This window comes from Ailuropoda melanoleuca, chromosome 8 (assembly GCF_002007445.2).
Source record: "Ailuropoda melanoleuca isolate Jingjing chromosome 8, ASM200744v2, whole genome shotgun sequence".
Lineage (NCBI taxonomy): Eukaryota > Metazoa > Chordata > Mammalia > Carnivora > Ursidae > Ailuropoda > Ailuropoda melanoleuca.
The window spans coordinates 14,562,676-14,590,257 of NC_048225.1; the positions used below are offsets into that span (position 1 = coordinate 14,562,676).

General features: G+C 47.7%; 3 protein-coding genes across 10 annotated transcripts in view; 1 reads left to right on the forward strand and 2 right to left on the reverse strand.

Moving 5' to 3' along the window:
- TREH (trehalase) overlaps positions 1-1,317 on the reverse strand; it is a 23,741-nt gene extending 22,424 nt beyond the window's left edge. For both annotated transcript variants that reach the window (XM_034665904.1, XM_034665903.1), the window contains exon 1: positions 1,208-1,317. The gene's annotated coding sequence lies outside the window, so the exon portion shown is untranslated. The remainder of the gene's footprint in view (positions 1-1,207) is intronic.
- On the forward strand, positions 1,318-6,370 carry LOC117803322 (trehalase-like). 3 transcript variants are annotated; one of them, XM_034665906.1, is made up of 7 exons: positions 1,318-1,445; positions 2,056-2,156; positions 2,304-2,396; positions 2,517-2,633; positions 2,741-2,861; positions 3,054-3,380; positions 5,953-6,370. In XM_034665906.1, exons 1-7 carry the CDS (start codon positions 1,440-1,442, stop codon positions 6,100-6,102), a joined length of 915 nt encoding a protein of 304 aa, XP_034521797.1. In that variant the 5' UTR covers positions 1,318-1,439; the 3' UTR covers positions 6,103-6,370. The 3 variants fall into 3 exon arrangements, with proteins under 3 accessions (XP_034521797.1, XP_034521799.1, XP_034521796.1); XM_034665908.1 differs by having other exon boundaries at positions 3,665-6,092; XM_034665905.1 differs by having other exon boundaries at positions 3,054-6,092.
- A 16,081-nt stretch (positions 6,371-22,451) lies between these two features.
- The window catches only part of DDX6 (DEAD-box helicase 6), a 31,610-nt gene continuing 26,479 nt past the window's right edge, over positions 22,452-27,582 (reverse strand). For all 5 annotated transcript variants that reach the window (XM_034665912.1, XM_034665909.1, XM_034665913.1 and 2 more), the window contains one exon: positions 22,452-26,862. The gene's annotated coding sequence lies outside the window, so the exon portion shown is untranslated. The remainder of the gene's footprint in view (positions 26,863-27,582) is intronic.

Consider the following 27,582-nt stretch of genomic DNA (forward strand, 5'->3'; position numbering starts at 1 on the left):
TGCCCCATCCCCGCCTCCCTGCTCCCTACCTCTGATGACCAGGTCCTGCAGGGGGGCCCAGGCATTGGGGAGGTCCCACTGCTAGCCCGTGTTCTGCAGAGAGGTCGGGATCCCGTACTGGTAGGTCAAGATCTGGCTGTCTTAGAAGGTTCCAGACATTTCTAGGACTGTGGGCGGGGGCTGGATGAGGAGCCAAGAGGCTGGGCCCTCCTCAAGCCAGATGTCCCCCTTCCTGGGCTTTCTCTTCTTGGCTCACAGCTGCCCCCTGGTGGCTGCAGCGGGACCTGCAGGCTCAGACCCAAGGGTGGAGCAGGAGGGGGTGGCTGCCAGTTGCCAGAGGTCCCTAGCTCAGACTCAGAGAGAGAGCAGGTGGTGCTACCCCAGTATACCAGCCCTGCTGCCCCCATCACCTCCAGATATTTCAGGGCCTTGTCCACAACACCCAGAACAGAGTAGCAGCTGTCCCCAAAAGAGGTGTGGCTGAATGGGTCAAAGTCCCAGGTCTTTCCATGTTCAAGGTGATAGTCAAACCAGGCACCTTTCTCATTTCATAGGATACCTTCAAAACAGCCCAGTGCTATTTCTGCAAATTTCAGGAATTCATGGCTTTGGAGGCATAGTCTGGGATGAAACTAGGTTTAGACGCAAGTCCCCTACCCAGTACCCTACTGCAGCTCTCTAGAAAGAAATTCAGGGGGGTGGGGGCAGGAGGATTAGAAGGGGAGAGTACTTCTGACTCTTCACCTCTTCCCTGAAGCCTCTCCCCAGGACCCCAGGACCAGCCTCTCTCCAGGCAAACCTAGCCTGTCCTGCCACCTGTAGGCTACCCAGACCTGCCTCTTACACCAGTGGTAACTGTTCACTCCCCAGCTGGGCTCTCCCTTCCCTGGGCTATCCGGGCCAAGCCTCCGCTCGGGAATAACTGCCACTGCTGATTACGGCCTGTGGTCAGCACAGTCTGTTAGACACTTTCTCTCCTTTGAGGCTCAGCGAGGGCAGTGGTTTGCCCAAGGCTGCACAGCATCTGTCTTCCCAGCCAGGCCCCAGGGCCCTGGTACCGGCTGGCACAGAGTGGTGCTCCAGGCTCCTTCCTCACCCAGCCCCACAGGAATAAACCCAGGCTCTGTTCCACTACTCCTCAAAATAACTGACAGCTGACCCCTCTCCCACCTGTACAGAACCAGGAGGCAACAAACAGAGAAAGTACCTGGCAGAAGCATCCAGGGAGCTCCACTCGGGTCCTACAGTTGCTCTCCCGACACCACGATCATGCACATCGGTCTCACTGGGGAAACGGTTCGGGGTTTCCTCTTCTCGAATAAAACTGCCAGTTATTTCGCCAGCAAAAACAGGTTAACTTAGGAACACCAAAGAACTTCAACACGGGATAACGACGCTACAGCAAAACCACGGGCAACACTGCAGAGTCGCGCCCTTTTATGGAGGTAAAAGGGGCTGTCGGGAAGGCTGTTATAAAGAAAAAGTCCATTGGAGTAAACTGGGAGATCTGGGTATAGCAGCTTTTCATTGGCTGAGCTGTGGCTGTCTCTCATTGGCTGGGCTGTTGCTGGGGCGGAAGAAACTTTCCCCTCTTTTTGGGATGCTAAGGTAGCCTCCACCTGCAAGTTACGGTCTGCAATTGACAGAGCGGTAGGGTGGGAGAGCTTCACCGGCAGGCTCCCGACTCCATTCTAAATGAGGGTTCCTTTCATTCATTCTCACACTCCACACCTGGGCTGGAGGATGGGGCTCTGCGTCTCTGGGCCTGGCTTGGCGGTGGCAGCAGAGACAGGGGAAGGGGAGTGGAGGAAATGGTCCCCCTCCCCGGTCCTAATACTAGTCGCTGCCTGGTGAGCACCTGCCAGGGCCGGGCTGAGTTAGCAGGGACTCCAGAGGCTGGCATGTGGGGGCCGAGCAGACCCGACTCCCGGTGGCTCCGGCCTTGCCCAAAGCCACACGGCTGACCAGCAGCAGGGCCAGCGCTCCTGCACCGACCGCCAGGGCCTCCACACGGCGGGGCCCACGGGCTCTCTGTGCCCTCTGTCCCGACTGCAGGTGAAGCCAGAGGTCCTCAGCCACCCGGAGCAGTTCTCGCTGATCTACTCGGCCCACCCCTTCATCGTGCCTGGAGGGCGCTTCCTCGAATTCTACTACTGGTGAGCGGCCAGGGCTGCAGGGCGGGGGTCGGGGAGCCTGGGGCCAGCGGGCTGTCCCGAGCAGAGGGGGGCACCCTGACTGGCCCGGGTGTGTAGGGCGAGGGGGGAGTGCGGTATGGAGGGTGCCTGAGCTGTCCTTGTCCCGAGGGACTCCTACTGCGTGATGGAGGGGCTGCTGCTCTCTGAGATGCCCGGGACGGTGAAGGGCATGCTGCAGAACTTCCTGGACCTGGTGCGGATGTAAGGGGGGCACGCCCCTCAAGGCTGGGGCGGAGAAGCGGGTGCCACGGGCTTGGCGCTGGATTGGCCTTGGCCTTGGCCGCTGGGCGGACGCACCTCAGCCGGTGTCCTTCTCGGCAGCTACGGCCACGTCCCCAACGGGGCCCGCGTGTACTACCTGCAGCGGAGCCAGCCCCCGCTCCTGACGCTCATGATGGACAGCTACCTGACCCACACCGACGACACCGCCTTCCTCCGGTGGGCACCCAGTCCCCTGCCGCCCCGCAGGCCCCCCTGCCTGGGACCTCCCAGGGCGGGAACGAGGGGCCGTGCCTGGGCTGAAGCGGTGCCTGGCTCCACCCCAGGGACAACATCGGGACCCTAGCCTTGGAATTGGACTTCTGGACGGAGAACAGGACCATCTCTGTGAGCTTGGGGGGAAAGAGCTATCCTGAATCACTATGCTGCCCCTCATGGGGGACCCAGGTAAGGAGCCGCCTGCCAGCCTCTGTCTCTTGTTATTCACTCTGCTCTGAGGGCCATGACAGCCCCACCTCTTGGATGCTGACACTGAGGGGGTGGGTGCCTGTGTTGTCAGAAAAGGGGTGCCAGTGGGAGCCAGGAGGGCAATGTGGCCCCATGCTAGCACGGGTGTCTCCCTGCTCCCTCCTCCCCTAGGCTGCTTATCAACCACAGGAAGGCTGCAGAGGAAATTGCCCCAACGTATTGGGGACTCAGTGGCTGCATCCCTACTCTCTTGGGCCATCCCTGGGGCAGGAGAGGCCCCAGAGGACGAAGACAGCAGGCAAAGCCCCCCCAGGACTGTGGGCTGGGGCCTGTAGAGAGGGCCTCTGTGGGAGAGCTCTGTCCTGGCAAGAGGAGAGGGGGAGCTGGCAGAGCGAGGACACGGAGGAGGACGGCAGAGCAGGAAGACCACGGGGGAGGCTTTGCTTCTTTACAGCTTGGCCGCCAGCCTGCACCGCAGCGCCCCCCTGTCCTCCCAAGGTGAGACCCACGTGCTGGCCAAGGCCTGGAGCAAGACCAGGAGCCTCAAGGCTCCTCCCCCTCCTCCCGCTCAAACCACAGCCATCTGGGGATCAAAAACACCTCTCTCTTTCTGTCTCTCTCTCTCTCTCTCTCTTTTTTTTTTTTAAACCCTGAGTTGCCTGAGAGATGTGCATGGTTGGGCTGGGGCTGAGTCACGAGGGCTGCCTGCATACCCGGGAGGGTGGGGGCCGACTCCTGAGCGCTGGCTCTCAGACTTTGCACGTTTCTCTATTTCTGCACAGGGCAGCAGTTTTTGCAGAAGGGGTTAAGAGGGTGCATGTGGGCCAGGCACCAGCCCGCTGCAGCTGCCTGTGGCTGCCTCTGCCCACCCAGGGCAGCCTCACGTTCTCACCTCAACCGCTGGGGCTTCCGCTCCCCGTGGGAACAGGGCACAGGGTCAGGGGCTCCCGCCGCGCCCAGCCGACTGGGCATCTCCCTGCCCGGCCAGGAGTCCCACAGACACAGCCCGGTGTTGGCAACATTCAGATGCTCCCAGGTGGCCCCGACTCACAGCCTTATGAGCAATGGAGTTAGCAATGTTTGTACATGTCCATGAGAGAGGTTTTAAGTCAGAACTGGGTCCCAGGAGATCCTGACTGCAGACTCGACTATTCCATGACAGGCTCTGTGTTCTGGGCAACGCTTTCATCCGAGGCCGCTGGTATAGAAATTGAAGGCTCTGTTCTCCATTAGGGGTTGCAAACTCAAACTCTAGTAACACAAGCGTGCAGAAACATGTGGGGCTGACGGAACAACAGTACAAGAGTACCATCTTGGAGAGTGAGGAGGGCCAGGGTGAGCTGGGTGCGCTTTCCTGTGTGAATGAGGTCTCCATCCGCTGTAGAAGATGGTTGACCCAAGGCGGTGAGGGCTTCTTATATGCTAGACCTCCTGATTTTTCCAAAGGTGGAAACCAAAATTGTGATGCGAAATATCCCAATTTTTAAATGCCTCAGTGTCCCAAATTCTGCCTGGGAGTGGTTCCTTGTGGGAGTGAGGAGTGGTGAGGAGGAGACCGGACCCCACTACAGGGGGCCCCCCTGTTCTCCCTGAAGCATTCAGGGCCCTTCCCTCCCGTCAGACCTCTCAGCCTGCATTGTTGACTCTGGACCATCGGTGCCCCTTTACCTTGAGGTACTCTGTACATACTGAACCCTCTGTAAGCTCTTAGAAATCAAAAAGTAAAAAATAATACTGTCACACTCAGAAAAAAGCTATAGAATAACTATGGACAGTAGATAACTCTCTGATTGTCCTTCTCTGGATCTGGATTGGGCTTCAGCCCATGAGGATGCAACTCCTGGCTGACCTTGGGGAGTCTGTGCCTTAACCTTCTTGGGTGTCCTCACTCAAGTCTTACCACTTAGCTTGTCTTTTTTTTTTTTAGATTTTTATTTGACAGCGAGAAAGAGCACAAGCAGGGGGAGGGGCAGGGGGAGAGGGAGACACAGCGAGCCCCATGGGGGGCTTGACCCCAGGACCCTGGGATCATGACATGAACCGAAGGCAGGCGCCCCGCCGCTTAGCTCGTCTTAACGCGTTTATAAGCAGGTGCATCACTGGTAGGGAAACAACACTTTAAAATATTTATTCGGCTTTGATTTTGCAGTGAGGTTGCAGGCTGTGTGTGAGAAGGGGCCCTGGGAGATTGCTTAGCATTTTCTTAGTCCTCTGTAATCCAGCTCTGTTCCCAGACTCACAGCGCCACTGAACAGAAACCCTGTTGCTACTTACCGGACCCACCAAACTTGGGAGCCAGCTGGCCGAGGGGGGCGGGTGGTTCTCACTGCCCCGACTCCAAAATATTTCTTTGAGGAAGAACACTCCGAGTTCCTCTCTCAGTATCTATCCTCAGGTCAGTGGTGTGACCAGCTCTCTTAAAAAAGTTGCTTTCCCAGGCTCTTGTACAGTTAGGGGTGGCCAAGGATGCGGTTCTGACAAATAAGAGGCACGTGGAGGTCACTGGAAGAGGCTCCTTGAAAGGGGAAAGACTCAGCGGGCTTTGCCCTTTGCCCTCCCCCTTCCCCTTCCTGCCCACCTGCCTTGAGCACAGATGAAGTCCTAGGAACGGGAGAAGCCTCCTTGCAACGATGAGGCAATGAACCTGAGGCTGAAAACCACATGCTTGAGATGGCAGAGCAGAAAGTTGGAGACAGACTGGGTTGTCAGTGGCACCTTTGAGTCATGACAGCCCCGGGCCCCTGTTATATGAGGAAAACAAACCCCTTTGTGGTTTAAGCCACTGGTTTTCAATCTTGTGTCACTTCTGGCTGGATAAAGTCTCAACCAGGTCCTTCTGCTGAGGCCTTCCGGTCAGGACACACTCCTTCATTCCCATCACATGTCCAGCGTTGTTCTAATGGCCCAGCAGTCTTGTGGGGCTCTGTCTGCCTGGCCACAATCCAGGTGTGAGGAGCAGACAGATCCATCCATCCGTCTGTCTGTCCGTCTCCCTACCTGCCTACCTGGATCCATATAGCCATACATATCAGGGGATGCTGAACAGACGCAATGACCCCCTTCCTCCCAGCCTTGTCTCCTGGAATTCAGCTCCAGACCCCTGGACTTCTCATCAGCCTGCATGCAAATGATTCCTGGAGTTTCCGAGGTGACTGTTGGCTGGAAACTAACATGTCCAGTTGCTGGGGTGCTGGTGAGGTTCCTTTTCATGACCCGATGACCAGCTGTTTGCTCTACAATGACCTGTATGCTGCCGGAGGCATTTTAGGCACTTTCCTCTATTGTGCGTTAGTTCATAATAAAATCGTTTGGAAGCTTAAACAAGAGACCTTCAGCCTGCTTGGTGTGGCCCACCGGGTTACAGGAGGGGAAAGGGCCTGTGGTGACCGGTGTTAGGACCGTAGCAGCGGCAACGCGGCCTCTGGCCAGCGCGGGCGGGCGGGTGGCAGCGGGGCTGACTGATCCGCCGCCGGGACTCGCAGCCGCCCCACGTCCGAGCTCCCAGAATAGCGGCCCACCTGCAGATAAGCAGTTTCTGTTGTGGTGAGGAGTTAAGAAAACAAAAGCGCAGGCGAGGCGCACGCTGGTGTGTAACACGGCAGCCCTCCCCAGCTGTGCACCACTCCGCCGCCTCGAACACCGCCCACTCCCGGGCTCGCTGGCCGCCGCTGCCAGCCGGGGCCTCGGGCACCTGCGCCCCAGACACCGAGCCCGGTGCTGCGGGGGAGCCCCCACCCCCGCCTCCGGCCTCCCGGCCGCCTGGGTCCGCAGACCCTGAGCCTGGTTCTGCCACACCTGGTGTCCAGGAGTGCAGGCGACTCATGTCAACTCTTTGAGCCCCGTTTTCTTCGTTTGTCAAGTGGGGATGGTATCTTGGAGAGGCTGCTGTAAGAATTAGGATGTGTTTGAGGCATGCAGGTGGACAGCCAAGGATCCTGCCTGTTTTGTTCACGGGTGGAGACGCCCCCAGTTAACCCCATCCCAGCAGCTCAAGGCCAGGAGGATGACCGTTCCCTTCACTCCACCCTGCAAGGCCTGATGGGGCAGAGTCCACAGACATTCCCCAGCGCTCCAGAGAAGGTGGTTCAAGGCCAGGCCTCCCCTGCAGGAGCTGCCTGTCGCCAATCACCCCTGCTGGAACCCTATGTGACACCCATCTGTGGCCTAAGGTAGGACAGCCGGCAACCACCTGAGCCTTGCTTCCAAGGATAATGGGGGGTCAGAGAAGCCAAGATCAGTGTCAAGGCAGGCCTCACAGCCACAGAGTAGGACTGTGGTTGGGCTGGAGTCCGGCTGAGCCTCCTGGCTCTGCCGTCTGCATGGCAGTGAAGAGAGACAAGAAGGACTGCTCAGCACACACCCATCCGCAGAGGCCTTCAGCTCAGCACAGCCGCGAGATCCTTGTCAGAAACCTGGGGGTTCAGCAGTCTCCATGTGTGTCTCAGGCTCCCAGCCTTCCCTCATGGGGCAGGAGTGGTCTTTGACAGGCGACATTGAACAGCCTTGTCAGTGTGGAAATCAACTGCAGACCCCCTGACTTGCTCCCCACCAGCCCCTCACGCAGTGAGGCCGCCCTGTCGTGAGACAGCCCACTGGAGAGTATCACTTCCCCACTTCCCCAGCAAGGCAGCCTCACACAAGGCTTGGCTGTAGCTCGATTCCTCAGGTGGTTTCTCTGTCCTCCCACTCCTGGGGCTTCTTGCAAGAAGGATGTGCTTTGGTCAGCCTGGAGGGGGGGATCCTGGAACTTCCAGGCTCTGCTCCAGACTCGGCAAATAGGTGGAGGCTGCTCAGGGGACGTGAGGAGGGTGGGTGCTTATTCTTAGGGTCGGGTCTCCCAAGAGGCCACTGCCGCACGTGGCGCGGACAGGGCTGCGGTGTGACTCCACTTGCCGGGCGTACATGGTATCTTGTTCCTTCAGATTATGAAAAACTCAAAGCATATTAAAAATTTTAGAGTAGGGGGTGCCTGAATGGCTCAGATAGTTAAGTGTCTGCCTTTGGCTCAGGTCATGATTCCAGAGTCCTGGGATCGAGTCCCACATCCTGCTCCCTGATCAGTGGGGAGCCTGCTTCTCCCTGACCTCCCCGCTCGTGCTTTCTCTTGCTGTCTCCCTCTTTCTCAAATAAATAAACAAAATCTTGGGATGCCTGGGTGGCACAGTTGGTTAAGCAACTGCCTTCGGTTCAGGTCATGATCCCAGGGTCCTGGGATCAAGTCCCACGTCGGGCTCCCTGCTCTGTGGGGAGTCTCCTTCTCCCTCTCCCTCTGCCTGCCATTCCCCCTGCTTGTGCTCTCTGTCAAATAAATAAAATCGTTAAAAAAAAATAAACTTAAAAAAAATTTAGAGTATATCGGGGTGCCTGGGTGGCTTCATCAGTTGAGTGTCTGACTCTTGGTTTCGGCTCAGGTCATGATCTCAGGGGCATGGGACTGAGCTCCAGGTAGGGCTTGGCGCTCAGCGGGGAGTCAGCTTGATGATTCTGTCTCCCTCTGCTCCTCCCCCCACCTCTCAAAAATAAATAAAATAAATCTTTAAAAAAATTTTAGAGTATAATGATGAGAAACACATATGCCTACCACCTAGCTTTGTCCTGTTTTCTTCATAATTTGTTTTCAGAATGGAAACACCCAGGTGCAAGTACAGCACCCTGCCTACTCGTGCCAGCATTCCTGCCCCCTCGGGGTAACTGCTCTCCTGATGGGGCAGTTTACCATTCTCGTGCCTGTCTTTATGCTTTTGCTGTATACACCTACGAAGTATGTATAGGATTGTTCTGCATGTTATTTTTATTGTGGTAAAAGATACATAACACAAAGTTTACCATTTTCACCATTTTTAAGCACACAGTTCAGTGGTATCGAGTTACATTCACAGTGTGGTGCAACCATCACCACCATCCATCCATAGGACTTTCTCATCTTCCGAAACTGAAACTCTGTCCCCATTAATCAGTAACTCCAATCCTCCTCCCCACAGCCCCTCGCAACCATCATTCTATTCTACTTTCTGTCTCTGGGAATTCATGGTTCTTTTTTTTAAAAAATTATTTATTTATTTATTAGAGGCAGAGAGAGAGAGAGAATGCAAGTGGGGGTTGGGGGAGAGGGAGAGAGAGAATCTCAAGCAGACTCCATGCCGAGCTTTGAGACCAATGTGGGGCTCGATCTCACAACCCTGAGATCATGACCTGAGCCAAAACCAAGAGTCAGACGCTTAACTGACTGAGCCACCCATGTGCCCCTATGGTCCTTCATATAAATGGAATTACACGATATTTGTCTTTTTGTGTCTGGCTTATTTCATTGAGCAAAATACCCTCTAGGTCCATCCAGGTAGTCACAAATGGCAAGATTTCATTCTTTCTTACGGCTAAGATCCCTAGGCATGGAATCACAATGTCAAAGGATTCACAGATATTAGGCTTTTGATACAAATTAGATGACAGTCTTTTTGAATAACAAAGGGTGGAGGCCTTTGGCTTGGCGGTGTGTAGCTGAGGACAACTCTCCTGCCGGAAAGTAAAGCAGCCGTGGCCAGAGGTCATGGGTAATGGTTGTTGTGATGGACTGAGTGCTCCCCAGGAGGTCAGGTCACAGCAGGTGCTCTGGGAGGTGTGTGCCTGAGGCCCCCGGAGCTGCCCCTGGACACAGTCTGCGTCTGTAATCCCACACGTTCTGGATTGGGGGGGAAGCGAAGAGGCAGTGGGTGCTTGTGTGCCTGGCTGCGGTCTTGCCTGTCACACGGCATGGCACACATCTGCTGGAAGCCCCTATTTTGTTTGGATTCCTGCAGAACACACGTGACTTCTATTGGCATGAGCTGGCAGACAAAAAGGCCTCTAGTGTGTTCCAACAGCATTTCACTGTGTCCTGGAGAGGCCACCGAATATAATAACTTCCCCGCAGGGCGGATCCCCAGGTTTTGTGGGGCCTGAAGCTTAAACAATTTGGGGGGGGGCGCTCTCTTTAAGAAAAAGAGGCAAATTAAGAATGTGAAGTTAGGGGCGCCTGGGTGGCATGGCGGTTAAAGCGCCTGCCTTCAGCTCAGGGCGTGATCCCGGCGTTACGGGATCGAGCCCCACATCGGGCTCCTCCACTATGAGCCTGCTTCTTCCTCTCCCACTCCCCCTGCTTGTGTTCCTTCTCTCGCTGGCTGTCTCTATCTCTGTTGAATAAAGAAATAAAAAATCTTAAAAAAAAAAAAAAAAAGAATGTGAAGTTAGGTACGGGACTGTCGAGGGGCCTTGCATGCAGGAGGGGTCCTGGGGCTGAAGTGCCATTAACTTCGTGGGCAATCTGCCCCTGCTCCCCTGCCGGAACTGGGTCTCCCCTGCCTAGGAGTCAACTTTTGTTTGTTTCCAAATGCTTTAAATTATGTGTTTTCTCTTTGCAGGTGTATGAAAACTTAAGAATTGAGCAATAAAATAGTTATTCGATAAAATAGTCATTTTGGGCCAAATTTCTCTAGTTTAACCCTTCCTACCCAAATTGCTAACATGCATGACAGGTCACAAAAGATGTCTGCAGTGTGGAGCCTGGTACACTGAGGATGGTGATGGGGCAGTGGGAGGTGGGGGGATCCTTCTAGCATTTACTGAGACTGTACAGGCACTGTGCTGGGAGCTTACATTGTCTTAGTTCACCCTTTTGCCTGGCGTGGGGTAGACCCTCCTAGGGGCTCAAACAGCTTCCACGTAAGGGGGCAGGGGGAAATGCCAGGACACCACAAATTGAAGTTTAAATATGGAACTGTTAGCAGAGTAATTTTGGCATCAAACCCACTGCCTCAGTCAGTCTCCCAACAGGAAACAGATGGCACATTCAAAATAGGATAATGAGGAGGGTTTATTTACAAAAACGATGTGGGTGTCAGGGAACCACAAGGGATAGGGCAGCCACCCAAGTTCAGTAGCAGCCCAGCATTGCCACCGCGAGGCTGGAAGGAATGAGGGAGGGAATGGCCACTGGCCTCCACAGGGAGAGAACTGCACCATAAGGCCCATGAGAGAAGATGTGACCTTGGTTGAGGGACACAGCCTGTGCATGGGGAGGAAACAAATAACCTGACCTCTCCCCTCTCTCTCCCATTTCCTGTGGGGCTCTCCCAGGACACAGGAGACATTAGATGTGGCCCACATGGGTTGGCCTCCTGGGGCAGAGGGCAGAGTGGAAAAGGTGACAGGGGTCGAGATGTATCTAAAGGGCAAAGAAAAGGTCAATGGCACAGTCTACCCCTTTGGCTCCTCAACATCCACCCTAGACCCTTTTCCAGGTGAAAATCTCGTCTCTCCAACACAGGGGACCCACAAGGTCCCACCAGCTATCATATCATCATGGGGTAGTTAACTGGTCATACTCCCCGCTGAAATCACTGGTGTTCCTCAGACAAAGTAACAGGTGAAAGGGAGAAAAAGAAATATGGCCGCAACAATCTCCACCTACGGCTGGCCCCAAGGCCACGGTAATCCTAGATGCCTTCTTACAGCTTCCATTCTTTGTTCTCTTTCACCTCTGCGGGCACTTTTTTGGACAGGATTCGTAGCCAAGTAGGTGACTTGAACCTTCATTCTGGCAGGATTTGAGTCCTTGGTTGCCTTATTTTTGGGCTTATACCAGTTTTCCATTGACTAGGACTATTGGATGCAGGGGTGCTCCAGCAATGCCCCTCATTTCAGACACTGTCCTCCCTGCCCCCATTCAGTAGCAGCAACCCTGTTTCACCCTGGTGGTCCGGGTCAATCACTCCACCCAGTACTGTGAACCCCTTTCATTGCCTGTTGGTTCAGTGGCATGTGGAACCCCAAATGAGCTAGGGCCATCTCAGATTTTGATTCATCAGAATCATGACTGTGTTCCCTGGTAACAAGTTTTCTTCTTTGGGTACCAGAACCTCCAACTCATCAAACTCAAGGTTGTGGGGAGACAGGAGGTAAACATTTTTCTAGTGGGTTGTTAGGAATAGTGAAAGAGGCCATTCTTACTTCCACCTCATGGTCCTTGGACCTATGTAGGGCACCATATATTGGCCACTGGTTTAAGGCACATACTGTGGCTCATAGGACAGCACCCCAATCTTGCAGAAGGTTGTTTCTCAGCAGATAATTCCACCACCCCATCAAGTTAGAGTCTCCCAGGGGTCTCAATGAGATCAAGTGCAAAAAATGAATCTAACTGTAATCAAAAAGCAATGCTAACCACCAGTAGAAACCTCCCTGAAAGTCACGAGAGCCATGGTTATAAAGCAACGCCATTAATCATTTTTCATGCCACCACCAAGGGCGGTGCCCTGCAAATACTTTAGCTAAACAAACAGCTCAGGCCAATTCCAGGCCTCCTCCATTACCTGGTCACAAGGAACACCCTGAGGCCATAGGTGTCTTAGTGGAGACCCTGTCGTCATCTAGCCACGGCCACAGATCCGTATGTTTCAAAACACTCCATGGCCATTGTTGACCTCAATAAAGAGGTAAACAGAGGTAAGCTGGAAAAACAAGTTTATTCTGGACGAGCAGAGGAACTGTAATTCAGCACAAGCAGACTGTAGCAAGCTACTGATGAGTCTGTTGAGGGTTTGGGGTAGGTTGTCTTTATGGGCAGGGAATGTAAAGAGGGGTGAGCACAGTTTGAGTCCATTCAAATAAAAAACAAATGGAGACCAGCCTTGAAAATTTTCCTAAACAGACAGAATCGGTCAGTCACATAACCAAACCTCAATTCAGCCCACTTTGCGAGACCAGCCCAACCTGGATCATCTCCTGTTCATGCCTCTGGCAACACTTCCCAAGATTGAAATGAAACAATCTCTAATCAACCTGCCATCATCCACGAAAATTCCAAGACTATCTATTTTCTTCAATTCAGACATTTACTGGGGCACCTGGATGGCTCAGTGGGTTAGGCGGCCGACTCTTGATCTCAGTTCAGGTCTTGATCTCAGGGTCATGGGTTAAAGGCACCCCCCCCACCCTCCCTCCACCCAAAAAAAGCAGACATTTACAGGAAATCAATCCTTTAGTCCCTAAGTTTTGTCCTTCTGAGGGCATGTGAGATTCTCCATATTACACCCTCTAGTTTTATTGTATTTTTATTTAGTTTTATTTTTTTAAAGATTTTATTTTATTTATTTGTCAGAGAGAGAGCACGTGCACAAGCAGGGAGCAGCAGGCAGAGGGAGAAGCAGGCTCCCCACTGAGCAAGGAGACCAATGCAGGGCTCAATCCCAGGAGCCCAGGATCATGACCTGAGCCGAAGGCAGACGCCTCACTGACTGAGCCACCCAGGTGTCTCTATTTACTTAGTTTTAAAGACAACCTGCTAATGTATTCACATTGTTTAACCTGGTGGTTACGGGCTTAAGATAAAGTTGTATGTTGGTTTGAGAGTGATTGGTGGTGATAAAAATTACCCAAAATAATGAGTCACGAGATACTTGAGCTTTAAAAAGATACTACACTCCTAAAAATAACCAATTTTTATCTTTTGGGAATTGATCAAGTTTTAATACAAGTTTTACATTATATGTTTCAGTCTATCTAGTTTATTGCTCATAATAGTTTTTGAAAAACTATCACCATTACAGGGCTTCCTTCACAGAGGGACTTACCCAGTGAAACCACAGCCATCAAACACCACACACATAAGTCATCATGCTTGACCTTACACGGGCTCTCTGTCGCCCCATCTGATTGCCACACTCTCCACCCTTAAGAAGATTGTCATTTTCATAACCACTCCCCAGACTATGGGGTCTGTCAAACGTCAGCACTCTTCCTGCTCCATCCACCGCTCCCCACCACACACACCCTTCATTACAAATTGGTACATGCATCAAGCAACCTCAAGGAATTTTTAATCTGTCCTTCTAAGATCAAGTAGCTCTTTAAAAACTTTAAAAAATAAAAATAAAAACTTTAGTAAGCGTAAAGTCACACCAGAGAACTTGTTGCTGAAGGCAGATTTTCATGCCTACTTTCAGAGCTTTTAATTTCCTAGTTCTAGGTGAGGAACCAGCATATTTATCTTGACTCTTTGACATTTTAATTATTATGCATCATGGTGGGGACCTCCTTGGCTTCACCTTGTTTGGGACTCTCTGTGCTTCCTGGACCTGGATGTCCATTTCCTGAAGTTCTCAGCTATTGTTTCTTCAAACAAGTTTTCTGCCCCTTTCTTTCTCTCTCTCTCTCTCTCCCCCTTCTGGGACCCCTAGGAGGCGAATGTTTGTTTGCTTGATGTCGACCAAGACATCCCTTAACCTATCTTTATTTAAAATTTCTTTTTTCTTTTTGCTGTTCAGCTTGGGGTGCTTTCCATGACCCTGTCTTCTGGATCACTCATCAGTTCTTTTGCACCCTCTAATCTGTTAATTCCCTCTTGCGTATTTTTCATTTTATTGTATTCTTCAGCTCTGGTTGGTTCTTTTTCATATTTTCTATCTTCTTGTTGAAGTTCTCACTGAGTTCATCCACTCTTTTCCCCAGTCTGCTGGGAATCTTTATGACGGGTGCTTTGAACCCTTTATCAGGTAGATTGCTTATATCTGTTTCATTTACATCTTTTTCTGAAGTTTTATCTTGTTCCTTTAGAGCATATTCTTCCAAATTTGGCTTGACTCCTCACTTGGTGTGACTTTGTGTGTTTGTGTCTATGAATTAGGTGGGTACAGATACTCCTCCTAAACTTGAACGGATAACCTTGTGTGTGCTTGCCCCTGTGTAGACCGCATGTGCCTGGTGACTTTGGCGGTTGGCTAGAGCTGCAGCTGGCATGCGCTGGGGGTCCTGGGGGCCATGCTGGTGGGACAGCTGAAGCTGAAGTGGGTGCAAGCTGGGGGACCCTAGGGCCCTCCATACAGGGGTGCCCTGGCAGGGCAGCTGGAGCCAAGGTGGGTGTAGGCTGGGAGTCCCAGAGTGCTCTGCTCCGGGGGTGCCATGGCAAGACATCTGGAGCTGAAGAGATGTGAGCCTGGAGTGTTCTGGGATGTTTTGCACCAGTGTCACCTTGGGGAGATGGCTGGAGCTGCAGTGAGCCCTGACTAGGGTGGCCTGGTGTACTGAGCTAGGGCTGCCTTGGTGGGATGGTGTGGCCCAGGGGCCCCCTGGGCTCACTGAGAAGGCAAGCGAGCTTTGGTGTCCAAACCCTGCCTCCACCTGTGTGATCAAGATAAACAGTGGCACTCACCTAGCCCCTCCAACCCAGAGAAAGTTCTAGCAGCTCCCCCATCTCTTGACAGGGTCCTAGGGCTAGTTCTTGTATATTCTAGTTGCCCTTTTAAACCACGGCTTTTTCTATGCCCCAGGGCAGGTCCCTCAGTCCTGTCCTGCCCCGCTGTGGTTCACAGCTCGGGGTAGGGTTCCCTTACCTTGTCTGCTGCTCTCTTGTCCTTCTCTGTGAGGTCTCTCTACCTTTTGTTGTGCAGAAGCTATTCAGTCAACCCTCAGGTCTTCTTCGGGAGGATTTGCTCACTAAGTAAGTGTAAATTGGCGTGTCCGTGGAGGAGGTGATTTCAGGGCCTGCCTACGTCGCCATCTTGCTCTGGAACTAAGCCCTCCTCCAGTTCTGTTAGACTGAGACTCTCTCACACCATGTAGGCTCTGTGGCTTACTGTGGTAACTACGCTTACCCGTCTGCGGGTTAAGCACCTGGCCTCCATTATTCCCACTGAAATTAGGGAACCAATTCCAGCATCCCGCTGTCACCTCCAGTGGCTATGACAGAGTTCTTCAGGGTTCTTCAGGGAGCTGGTCCTTGCCTCACCAGTTGAAATGTTAATAAAGGGTGAGTCTTTCAGTTCTCCTAGAGTATAGGCAGGGGACACTTAGCAGGTTACATATAATAGATCCATTCCAATATACTCATTACCTGGAGACTTAGGAATTCTTTCTTGATGACCTTATACTGGGGAACACCTGGCATTTTGACCTCACTGATTGTAGGCCGGTGGTTCTCACAACTCAGTGTCTATCACAATCACCTGAAGGGTACTTGTAACCCAGATTGCTGGGCCCTTTCCCCCGCAGTGTCAGATTTAGGAGGTCTGGGTTGGGGTCAGTGAATCTGCATTTATTTATTTTTTTTTTAAAGATTTTATTTATTTGACAGAGATAGAGACAGCCAGTGAGAGAGGGAACACGAGCAGGGGAGTGGGAGAGGAAGAAGCAGGCTCGTAGTGGAGGAGCCTGATGTGGGGCTCAATCCCATAACGCCGGGATCACGCCCTGAGCCGAAGGCAGACGCTTAACCGCTGTGCCACCCAGGTGCCCCAAGTGAATCTGAATTTCTAACAGCTTCCAAGGTGTTGCTGGTACTGCTAGTCCAGGAACCCCACTTCAAAGCTCTTAAGAGCCACGGCTGTAGGCCACTAATTGGTCCAGGCTTTCACTAGCCAGTCGAGGAAATTACAAATGCTACTCAGGGTTGCTCCAGCCAAACCGCTGGGGGTCTGCACCCATATCAGTGAACTGGCTGGATCAAGTCTTATATTCCATCCACTTTAGTCTGATATGTTGAGAAGTTCCTCCCATGTGTATCCCCCCAGATTCCTGCTAATACAGATTAGCAAGACCTTGTACCTCTCTGAATGAGTTACGTTGGGGTCTGATGGTCATCGGTCATCATGGGCCTGGAGGCAATGAGAGGTGGAGCCTGAGGAGAGTCGTATCTGCCTGTGAGATAATCAGCTATCGCAACGTGGCCATTTAAAAGCTTTTATGTAGAGAAAAGTTTACTCCTTGGCAGGTGGGGTTCCAGAAGGTTGTGAAAGTGTGTGTAGGGGGGTGCTTTTAGGGGAATTTGGAGGCCCAGGAATTTGTTTAAGACTTTGAGAGATTTTGGGGCGCCTGGGTGGCACAGCGGTTAAGCGTCTGCCTTCAGCTCAGGGCGTGATCCCGGCATTATGGGATCGAGCCCCACATCAGGCTCGTCCGCTATGAGCCTGCTTCTTCCTCTCCCATTCACCCTGCTTGTGTTCCCTCTCTCGCTGGCTGTCTCTATCTGTCAAATAAATAAATAAAATCTTAAAAAAAAAAAAAAGACTTTCAGAGATTTTATTGGCCTTATACCATTAGAATCTGAAAGCGTCCCCACCCCAACCTAATTCCAAGAGAGAGCCATTTATGAGGTTTTTCAATTAAAAAAAATACACTTAATTTGGGGCGTCTGCATGACCGAGTCAGTTAAGTGCCCAACTCGTGGTTTCAGCTCAGGGTCATGACATCAAGCCCAGCATCGGATTCTGTGCTCAGCACGGAGTCTGCTTGGGTTTCTCTCTCTCCCTCGTCCTCTCCCCCTCCCCCATCAAATAAATAATCTTAAAAAAAATTTTTTTAGAATAGTTTTAGGCTTACAGAGAAGTTGCCAAGATAGTACAGAGACTTACTAGGTACCTTACACTCAGTTCCCGTTATTAACACCTCACATTCATACGGTGTATTTGTCACCATTCACGAACCAATATTGAAACATGATTAGTAACTGAAGTCCACACTTTACTCAGATTTCCTCAGTTTTTCACTTATGCCTTGTGCTTAGGTTTTATTGAGATTCTTGGATTTGTGGGTTTATAGTTTTAATCAAATTTTTAAAATTCGGGCCATTATTTCTTCAAAAATTTTTTCAATCCCTTCTTTCTCTCTTCCTTTGAGGACACATATTACACAGATAGTAGGCCACTTGAAATTGTTCTGTAGCTCACTGATACTCTGTTCATTAAGCAAAAGAATTTTTTTTTTCATTTTGGATAGTTTCTATTGCTGTGTCTTCAGGGTTATTCATCTTTTTCCCTGCAGTGTCTAATCTGCTGTCAAAATCTGCTCCAATATATTTTTCATCTCAGACATTGTAGTTTTCATCTCTAAAAGTCTGAGGGTTGTTTTGTTTTAACATCTTCTCTTTACTTAACTTTTGGACTATCTGGGACAGTTGTAATTGTTTTAATGTCCTTGTCTGGTAATTCTAATATCTGGGTCAGTTCTGAGTGACAGATTATTTGCCTTATTCTGGGTCATACTTTTCTGCATGCTTTTTAAAAAAAACAGCTGCCAGATATTATGAGTTTCATCTTGTTGGGTGCTGCAGTTTTTGTACTTCTATCAATATTCTCGAACTTTGTTTTGGGATAAGTTGTTTGGAAAGTGTTTGATTCTGTCAGGTACTGCTTTTAAAAATTTGATAAATGGGACCATATCCATGCTCACTCGATTTTCCACCACTGAGGCAAGACCTTTCTGAGTACTCTATCCCATGCCCCATGAATCATGAGGTTTTCCAGTCTGCCTGGTGGAAGAGGCCACTATTCCCAACCCCATGGGAGCACTGGGCACTCTTCCCCCTAATTCTTTTGAGTGGTTCTTTCTTCTGCCTCAACTAGTTGCTGCACATGCTTGGGCTGATCAGTACTCAGCCAAATACTCAAGGGGACCCTCTGTACATCTCTGGAGTTCTTTTTCTGTGCACTACTCTCTCCTCTCTGGTACTCTGTCCTACAAACTCCATCTGCTTCATCTTCTCAGAATCGGCTCTGTTTCCTCAACTCAGTTTGCTGGATGCCACTTGGGTTCCCTTTCCTCCATCCTGGCTGGGAAACTCTTCAGGGCAGTAAGCTTGGTAATCATCACCATAGGGCTCATCTCATTTTTCTCATCTTGAGGTTTCACTGCCTTTCATTGGCTGGTGTCCAGTGTCTTGAAAACTATTGCTTCATATATTGCTTGTCATTGGTTGTTTCAGGAAAGGAAGTAGATCTGGTCACTGTTACTTCATCCTGGCAGGAAGTGGAAGGCGGTAATCCTCCTCCCCAGCCTCCACTGGCATGTTCCTAATTGTACATTTATAGCTTTAAGATTTTATTCACATTTATAAGTTTTAAATTTCTTTTCTTCTCCTATATCCTCTAGGGCTCTGTATTGGCCAGAATTAAATCAAGGAAAGAGAACTACAATGGACATCATAAAGAATTTATTACAGGAATTAGATTTTACTTCAGTGGTTCTCAAAATGTGGTCCCTAAACCAACAACATCAATTATCAGTATTACCTGAGATTTTTGTTAGAAATGTAAATATCTGGGGCGCCTGGGTGGCACAGCGGTTAAGCATCTGCCTTTGGCTCAGGGCGTGATCCCGGTGTTCTGGGATCGAGCCCCACATCAGGCTCTTTGGCTGTGAGCCTGCTTCTTCCTCTCCCACTCCCCCTGCTTGTGTTCCCTCTCTCGCTGGCNAAAAAAAAAAAAAAAAATTTTAAAAAAAAAAAAAAAAAAAAAAAGAAATGTAAATATCTAGGCCCCAACACAGACCTACTGATCAGAAGCTCTGGAGGGTGAGACTCAGCAAACTGGTGTTAATAAGACCTCTAGGTGATTCAGATGTATATTGAAGTTTGAGAGTCACTGCTTTACATAATTGGAGGAGAGACTGGGGAAGTAATGGTCCAAATGAGGGTGTCGGAAAACCAGGGGGAAAATCACTCATCAGCCCTCTTAAACACTACCCTGGGTGAACAAGTTAGTGCTTTCAGGGAAATCTGGGGGTGAGGCACATCAGCTGCTGGAATAGGATCTGAGGGGACTGGAGTAGATCATCGAAGGCTGTTGTCTCTTCATAGCTACACTCCGTGAATTTCACAGCCAAGTGGTATGGCAATAGGTCTGGGGTTGTTCAGCAGAACAACAGTAAGGAAAAAGCTGGGTGTGGAGCAAGAACAAGGATGCACAACAAGGAAAAAGAGCAAGAGGAAACTGGAAGTTTCTGGCACCTTTCTTTCACCTCTGCCCATGATGATCTTGCTGCTTTAGTCCCACCTCCCAAATCTTGTGCAAATTTTCTTTGGGTCAACTCTGATCCCTACCCAAACAGGGAATGGGATTCTGAGAAATGTAGGTCTAGGTTAGCTCTGTAAACAAATTACAAAACCACAAAGTTCCATCTTATGTTAACCTGACATTTGGTCACACCTCTTTTAACCATATTTAACTTCCAAATGAATAGCAAAGTCATGCTTCTGATTAACACACTTCATGGTTCATCAAAAGAATCAAAACCAGGGGCATCTGGTTGGCTAAGTTGGTAGAGCATGCAACTCTCGATATTGAGGTTGTGAGTTCAAGCCCCATGTTGGGCATAGAGCCCACTAAAAAAAAAAAAAAAAAAAAAAAAATNAAGAACATGCTAACCCTCTCCCCCAAAGAGAATACAAATTCTCAGTTCACATTATCTTCAGGTGACATTCAAGCCTTTTCTAAAGTAGGTCGATATCCCCTCTGATCTCTATTAATACTTGTTAGATGGTAGAATGAGAGGAGAGAAAAAGAATTAGTTGATTGTTTTATAATAAGAGATATTCATAACTATTATACTCATTTCTACAACTGGTCATGTGGTCATAAATGGTATCTATAACTTCTTCCTTCTTCCACCACCCATTCCGTATTTCCTTTGCCCTGTGCAAGTACCTTGGATAGTCCTGATTCCTTGCCTGGTGGAATGACCCAAACCTTCATTCCTGAAGGGTCTGGGCTCTTACCAGTAAGACCTGCACTAAGTTGTAGTTTTCCACTAGCTTTTATCACATTATATGGTAAAATTAAGAGTAGCCCCAGGAGATCTGCTGCATTCCAGTCATATTCTCCTTTACCCTCTTTGTGTGATCACAACCCAATTTCCCCTCCCCAGAAAGCAGCCGGGTGGTTCATTACCATTAGAAGCCCAATGTAGCAATCTCAATTTCCAGTTTAATGGAACTTCTGCTGAGTTCTCTGGAGGAGGCATTCCTTTCCTGGGAACTAAGGCCCCTGGACCAGCAGAACCCAAAGTTGCCTTATGACTTGATGAGTCAGGCAACATCCAATTCATGATGGGCAATTCAGGTAATTTGATAATGCTTGGTGGTCAAGCATTTGGTCCTTTCTAAAGGCCCAATAGCAAGCTAGAAACTTTCTCGAAAGGAGGAATATTTTTTCTTCAGAGGATGAAAAATCCTAAAGGACTCTGCTCTGCTGTCATTCACCGAAAGGGGCCCGCCAAACGCTCTATACAAGCATCCCTACCTGCCATAGATAACTTCAAGATCGTTGGATCTGCTAGATCGTAAGGCCTAAGAGGCAGAGCAACCTGTACTGTAGCTTGGACCTGTTGCAAAGCCTTCTCTTGCTCTGGGCCACCCTTAAAAATGGCAACAATTCTGATTTCTCAGCAAATGAGTTGAGTGACATATCCAAAGTATGTATTGCCTTCAAAAATCCAGAGAGGCCCACTAAGCCTTAGGTTTTTTTCTTAGTGATAGCAGAGGCCAGATTTAGCAATTTGTCCTTCACCCAGAAAGGGATATTGCAACATGCCCTGGTCCATTGGATCCCTAGAATCTCACTGAGGCAGGTCTGTGATTTTTTGCGAAACTGATTTCCTATCCTCTAGCACGCTTGAGTTTTACCAAAGTATCCAGGTAGATGCTATTTCCTGCTCACCGTGTCCATAATATTGTGGGCCAGCATGATATCCTGTAGAATTCAGAGGTGATCAAAGTCTCTCCGGACCAGCTAGAAGGGTAATAGAGTCTTGACATACAACAATTAAGTTGTATTGTTGGTCCTGACAGCTAGCTAATAGCCAACAGTTTGTCATTGCTGAAGTCTAGAGGGGGGAAAAACGCATTCAATACATCAATAGCTACATTCCAGGTGGCAAAGAATTTTTACAGCAGTTGCAATGGAAGTCATCACCTGGTTAAGTTTATGATAATCCACTATCACCCCCTATGATCCATTCGTCTTCTACACAAACCAAATATGCGTGTGTTGAATGAATATGTTAAGAACCACCGATGTCTCATCTTTCAAGTCTGTCAGTGGCACTAACCTCTGCAATCTCTTCTCTGCTCTTTAGATGGAAAGGTTGAAGTCATGTCCCCATTTCTTCATAGACAATGTAGTGTAGTGAAAGAACTGTTTACAACTTTGCTGTAGCTGATTCTTGAAATCAGGTTAATAAGCCCTTCAATCTTTTCAAAATTACGGCATTGCAATCCACGAACGTGGCACCTCTCAATTTCTTTCATCAGTGTTATTTTGCAGCTTTCAGTACGTTGTGTTGTGAACATTTTGTTAGTTATACCTAAGTATTTCTTTTGGGGTTAGAGCAAAGGGGGCTGTGTTTAGCTTTAAGTGTCTGGATTTCTCACTTAGATCTTTAGATTTCATCAGTATTTTATACTTCTTAGCACACAAATTCTGTTCATATTATTGGATTTATTCCTAAATAACGTGGGCATGTTCAATTTACTGAAACATTTGGACAGTTCTGGGAGGTGATTCCTTGTAACATCTCTCCAAAAGATTATCTCGGTTCTCTGTTCAGGCAATGAAAACCGAAAAAGTGAAATGAGGATGTTAAGACATTATCTACACTGGATGAGGGTGCACTGAGATGAGCCATCTCAGGTTTTAACTCAACTGGGTTTACAGGAGTAGTGTTGGGAATGTCCTACCGTCTCACCATGTGAATTACTTTAGTAAAATGTTCTCAAATGCAAGGATTCCTAAATAGCACAGCTGCTATTGATACACCACACACACATTTGGAGTTCCAGTGGGCTTTTATTGAGATAAATTAACAAAACCCAAGATTTTATCAACCATTTTTTCTGAACCTTATAAACTCAGCAGACTCTGGTCCATATGTGTACATACAACATAACACATTCCCAACAAAAACAGAGTCCCACTGGAACATTTGCCAATTAACAGAAAGCCAATTTTCCCTTTCCCCAAATGTTTTCAAAATTTTGAGTCCCCACTGTTCACTTCTCAGTGGAACTGGTCCCTTGTGACTAGGGACATTGGAATTCTATCCCATTTTTACTGAACAAAAATACATTTTTTCAAGTTTTAGTTGTTTCAAAAAAGGGAAGTGACTTTGTTTTCTCCAGGCACCCCTCCCCCACAACCATTGGTTAAAATACAGTAGCCTGTATCTTAATAACCCAGCCCTACCCCCTCCCTTGCCCTGCCCAGTATTGTCTACTGGAGAATTTAAACACACTTCTGCTGGAATCTGTCAGCTGTGGAGGGGCAGAGTCCAGGTGCCAGGCTAGCTCCCTCTAACCTCATGAACTGTTAGAGCCTTTGGACACTTAACTCTTTACCCCAAAGATGAGTTTTTAAGACCAGAGATTTTCTTTGGGAGTTTTAAAAAACTATCTGTAAGGATATAAAGTAGAACTACAAGCTCACCAAAGTCCACTCAATTTCACCAAAAAGCTGACTGACTTCAGCTCCCATGAAGCCAAAAATTTTGCTTGACAAAGGCATTTTGTCAGAAAATGATTCCACAGTAACAATTTTTAAGATACACAGAACGTTGAAAAAAGTAGCAAATTAAAATAACATGGCTTAATTCCCAAAAAATTATTTCATCTTTTTGTTACTCATCTATAAGGTCAGGAGTGTGGCTAAAGGCCATTTCTGATGAGGTTATGAGCTTCCAAAGTGTTTCTAAATCCTTAGTGCAGACACCCTCCCTTTTGGGGCAAAGTAACCTCCCTCCCACCCCTATTTAAAAAAAAAAAGAAAGAAAGAAAGAAAACAAAACAAAACAAAAAATCAAAAACCAAAACCAAGTGATCAGAATGAGATGTTTTGATTCCAACAAAGTTACACTCAAGGCTTTGTGCTGAGTTGTCTGGTTCTAACCCAAGCATGATGGTATCAAACACAAAGCACACAGCAAAGGAAAGATGCTCCCATCTCATTCTGAAAATAGATATTGATAACCAATTGCCTCCCCCCTCCCCTCAGCCATTGGGGCTCAGCCATATGATGATGCTGGGACCAACTGGGAAATAATTGAGATATATTTAGATTTGCTTCTCCCTCACTTCTTCCCATGGAAAGTCATTTTAGAATAAGCTTATTCTATTCCCAAGGGAAAGCCAAGAAAGTTTCTCCACTGGAATGTATGGGAAGAGAAAAACAAAACCTAGGCCCAGAGGCAGTAAGGTATGTAACAGTCCATAACTCATTACACAACTACAACCATAGGCAAAACCATGAGTTGGACATAGTTTAAATATTAAAAATAGGGAACAGTTTCATCCAAACAAACCCCTGGAAAAAATATTACCATCACTTAAAACGGACACCCAATAGTGGAAAGAACACAAAAACAATTTCCAATAACAATTCTCCTTATAGTGAGGGGGATTTAAAAAAAAAAAAAAAAAAAAAAACCNAAAGACTAGGCTTTGACCTAGTCCTTAGAGCATCTTTCCATTCAACAACTCCTATTCAAGAGTCAAGCACCAAAACTGGACAGCTGCCTCTACAGGACTGTGTCCAATAGTGGTGTCCCAGATAGTTTAAGTGCCACTCCTCATCAGAGGCTATACTTCAGTAATACTTTCAATTAAGTCTGTGCTTTAAGAGGGACCCACAGGCATGTGGCACCAGGCACAGTCTGAGGATGGCAAAAAAGACTGCGCGGTTTGTTTTGTCACCCACACACTCTCTAGCGAGATACCAAATTGCATTTAAAAGCCTTTCTTGCTTTTCTTCTATAATGATCCCTCTTATCTCGCCAGAAGTGGGGGAGAAAGAGAGAGCTGCATCAGTACAAGGGCAAGATTTTTTTGGTCAAAAGTTGATGCCTTCTAAATTCCCTCCCCCCACCCCTCCCTGGAAAGAAGTTATTCCTTAATTAGGGCTTGTATTTAGTAACCAACACTGGCTGGATAGAACATAGCTTGGATACCAAATAAATGAGCTTATTCCTTTTTGGGTTTGTACTGTGCAGCTCTTGCTACAGTTTTTTAAGGAGTTAGGGCTATGTCTGATCAGGAGGCATCTGCAGGATTTTGATCCTAAGGAGTTTTGGGTGAGTCACAAATAGTTTTGCTTAGAACTAGGCAAGAGTCAAAAAAAGCAACTTTGAATAATTGATTTCTTTATCCAGATGAGTTAAGCATGAAAGCATATGCAGGACTTATCTTGAAATATTTTAGGGTTTTGAAAAAATGGAATATGGAAATCACATTTTTTAAATTTTATTTTTTTATTTTTTTAAAACCCTAGATGCCTCCTGATTGACCTAGTACACTGGGTTAAAAGGGAATTAAAAACATTTAAAAAAAAAAGTTCACTGGTTTTGATTCATCTCACTCCTTTTGCCTGGAGATCAGGCCAAACATCAAGCATGTTGGGAGGGGCACAATTTAAAGCAACACTACTGACTCTAAAGCATTTGCCAGCAATTTACAATGCAAAATGACAGATAATTCTTGTCACAAAGCAAAAGGATGGCAAGCAACTTTCTGTAGCATGAAAAGTTAACAGCTCTCAGGAGTTGCCCATTCCTGCAAGTTTATGTATCAAGATGGGCAGAGGGCAACACTCTTACACAGTACAGGAAGTGATCCACAGAAAGTAGGCTCCAGAACTGCTAACCTTACCAAAGCTGGTACTGCCTAATATTCTGAAATGCAAAATCCATGCTTTGTACATACACTGCTCAGACACTGCCACTTAACTGAATTCCCATACTGCAAGGGAGATTAATCTTTGTCCCCTTTTGCTGAGCTTGAAAAGTTCCTCAAACTTTTTTTTAAAAGGGGGGGGAAGAAGCAAAATCAGAGAGAGCTTCTCAAAAATAACATCTTGAGTCATAGGTTTTTGAAGTTTCCTTGCTCTCTCTGGCAGGTGTTCTCCGAAGGTATTAGATGATACAGTGTGGCAGCAAACAGTGAATCCCAGACTTCTGGTTCCCTCTTCCAACACAGGGTCACTACAGAGGTCTGCTCTCTACACTAAGAGGCCAAAGTATTTTTTAGAATTTAGTGTTGCGGAAAACTGAGCCCCTCTCATCTTTAGCTGCTCCCATAATCACTCTAATCCCCTTAATCCCAGCAACCTTCATCCAAAAAAAAATATATATATGTATATATATATATATGAACCCAGAAAAAAACTTATTTACAAAGTTTATACAAGTATACACACCCAATTTTCTATGGGACACGCTTTGCCACAGAGGAAAGAGGGTCAAGGCTCTGACATGTCTACACATCAAGTGCCATAACTGCTAATGGAAGCGTATGTAAACCAGTCTTTAGTGTTCTGCTACAGAGCACAAAGGCTTGTCATATGGCTCCTGCAATGATAGACTGCTCTTTCCTTTGGGAGCGATGATGTTGTAATCTACTCAGCCCAGAAGAAATTTTTACTTGGGATTGTTTTTTTTTTTTTTAAATACATGTATTTACAGTGCGGATGAACTGCAGTTGCATATCAACTCCTCCACATAAAGAAAAAGAGAATGGTGTTTAACATTACTAATACGTGTCATCTTCCAGCCCTGGGCTTGAGTATCGGGCAAGAAGGGAAGAGAGAGACTTTAACTTGAAACCAAAATGAAAAGACAAAAAATCTAAAAAAGATAGGAAAAAAAAAAGAAAAAAACAAAAAAGGAAAGAATTACTATTGTTGATTCCTTGGGCTGTGTCTAAAAGATGATATTCTGAATGGTCTCATAGCATAAGGCACTTCGCACAAATAAGTAATAAGCTCTTCAGGCTTAAAAACGGATGAGCAATTAGGGAGAAGTTGAAATGCACTCAAGAGTCAGCTGTTGGAGAATTTTGAAATTGTAGACAAGCTTGTGTGTTCATCAAGATTCTTCTCTTTTTAGGGTTTCTCCCCTTCTCTTCTTTCTCCTCCTTCCTTGTCCCCCTTCCCCAGAAAACATTTTTTAAAAACCAGCAGTTAGTGCAACTAATGTTCAGTCAGCACACAGTGCAAACAAGTGGAACAAAAAAGGTAAATTCCTTCTTTTCAGCTTTTTCTCTTCACCAGTTAAAAAAAGAAAAAATGTCTGAGCTCTTTTAAGTCTTCATAGTTCCAAAATAAAAAGAAGATGAAAAACCCACAAAGAGAAGAGCATCCCCCCCAAACGATGTGTCACAGATCCAAACGAGCCTTCTGTAGTTTGTCAAAGCCTAAAGAAAGAAGGAAGAAACCTAAAATTAACTTTTTTGAAAACAATATGAACCAGGATACCTAGGTTTTCACAATCTCCAACCCAAATGCTCTATCTGTAGTGGATTCTACTGAGCCTTTGCCAGCCGCAGAATCCATTTAGGATTAAGGAATTTCTGCTAGGCATTCCAGAGATAGAATGAGAGCCTGAAAGCTCTGATATCCTAAACAATTAAATCAAGAAAAACAAAAAAAACATTTTAGGGGGTCGAGAGGAGAAAGAAACCAAAGTGAAGAGAGTAACTTAGGAACTTAGAGTAACAGGTAAATGGGGTGCCTGGGTGGCTCAGTTGGTTAATCATCTGATTTAGGCTCAGGTCAAGATCCTAGGATCCCAGAGTCCCTGCTTGGCAGGGAGTCTGCTTGTCCCTCTCCCTCTGCCCCTCCCTTCGCTTGTGCTCCCTCTCGCAAATGAATAAATAAAACCTTAAAAAAAAAAAAAAGAGTAACAGGTAAAATGCTCATTGCTAATTTGGAAACTACCATCTCTCAAATAAAACCGATTCTCATTTTCCTTAGAAAAAACTGCAAAACAGCCTGTATTCATTTGTGTTGAGCCTTCTTTTGAGCATTACTCCCAGAGTCCAACAGTCATCAAACAATGAAAAAAGAGGGTAAAAAAAGACAGTTATCCTCACAACCTGATTACACATTTGGCAATGAGGCACTGCAGGTAATTA

What these genes read in the sequence shown, in the direction of transcription:
- LOC117803322 (XM_034665905.1), top strand. An exon ending in TTCCTGGACCTGGTGCGGAT is followed by an intron (nt 2,397 to 2,516) that starts GTAAGGGGGGCA and finishes CCTTCTCGGCAG; the next exon opens with CTACGGCCACGTCCCCAACG. An exon ending in GCCCCTCATGGGGGACCCAG is followed by an intron (nt 2,862 to 3,053) that starts GTAAGGAGCCGC and finishes CTCCTCCCCTAG; the next exon opens with GCTGCTTATCAACCACAGGA.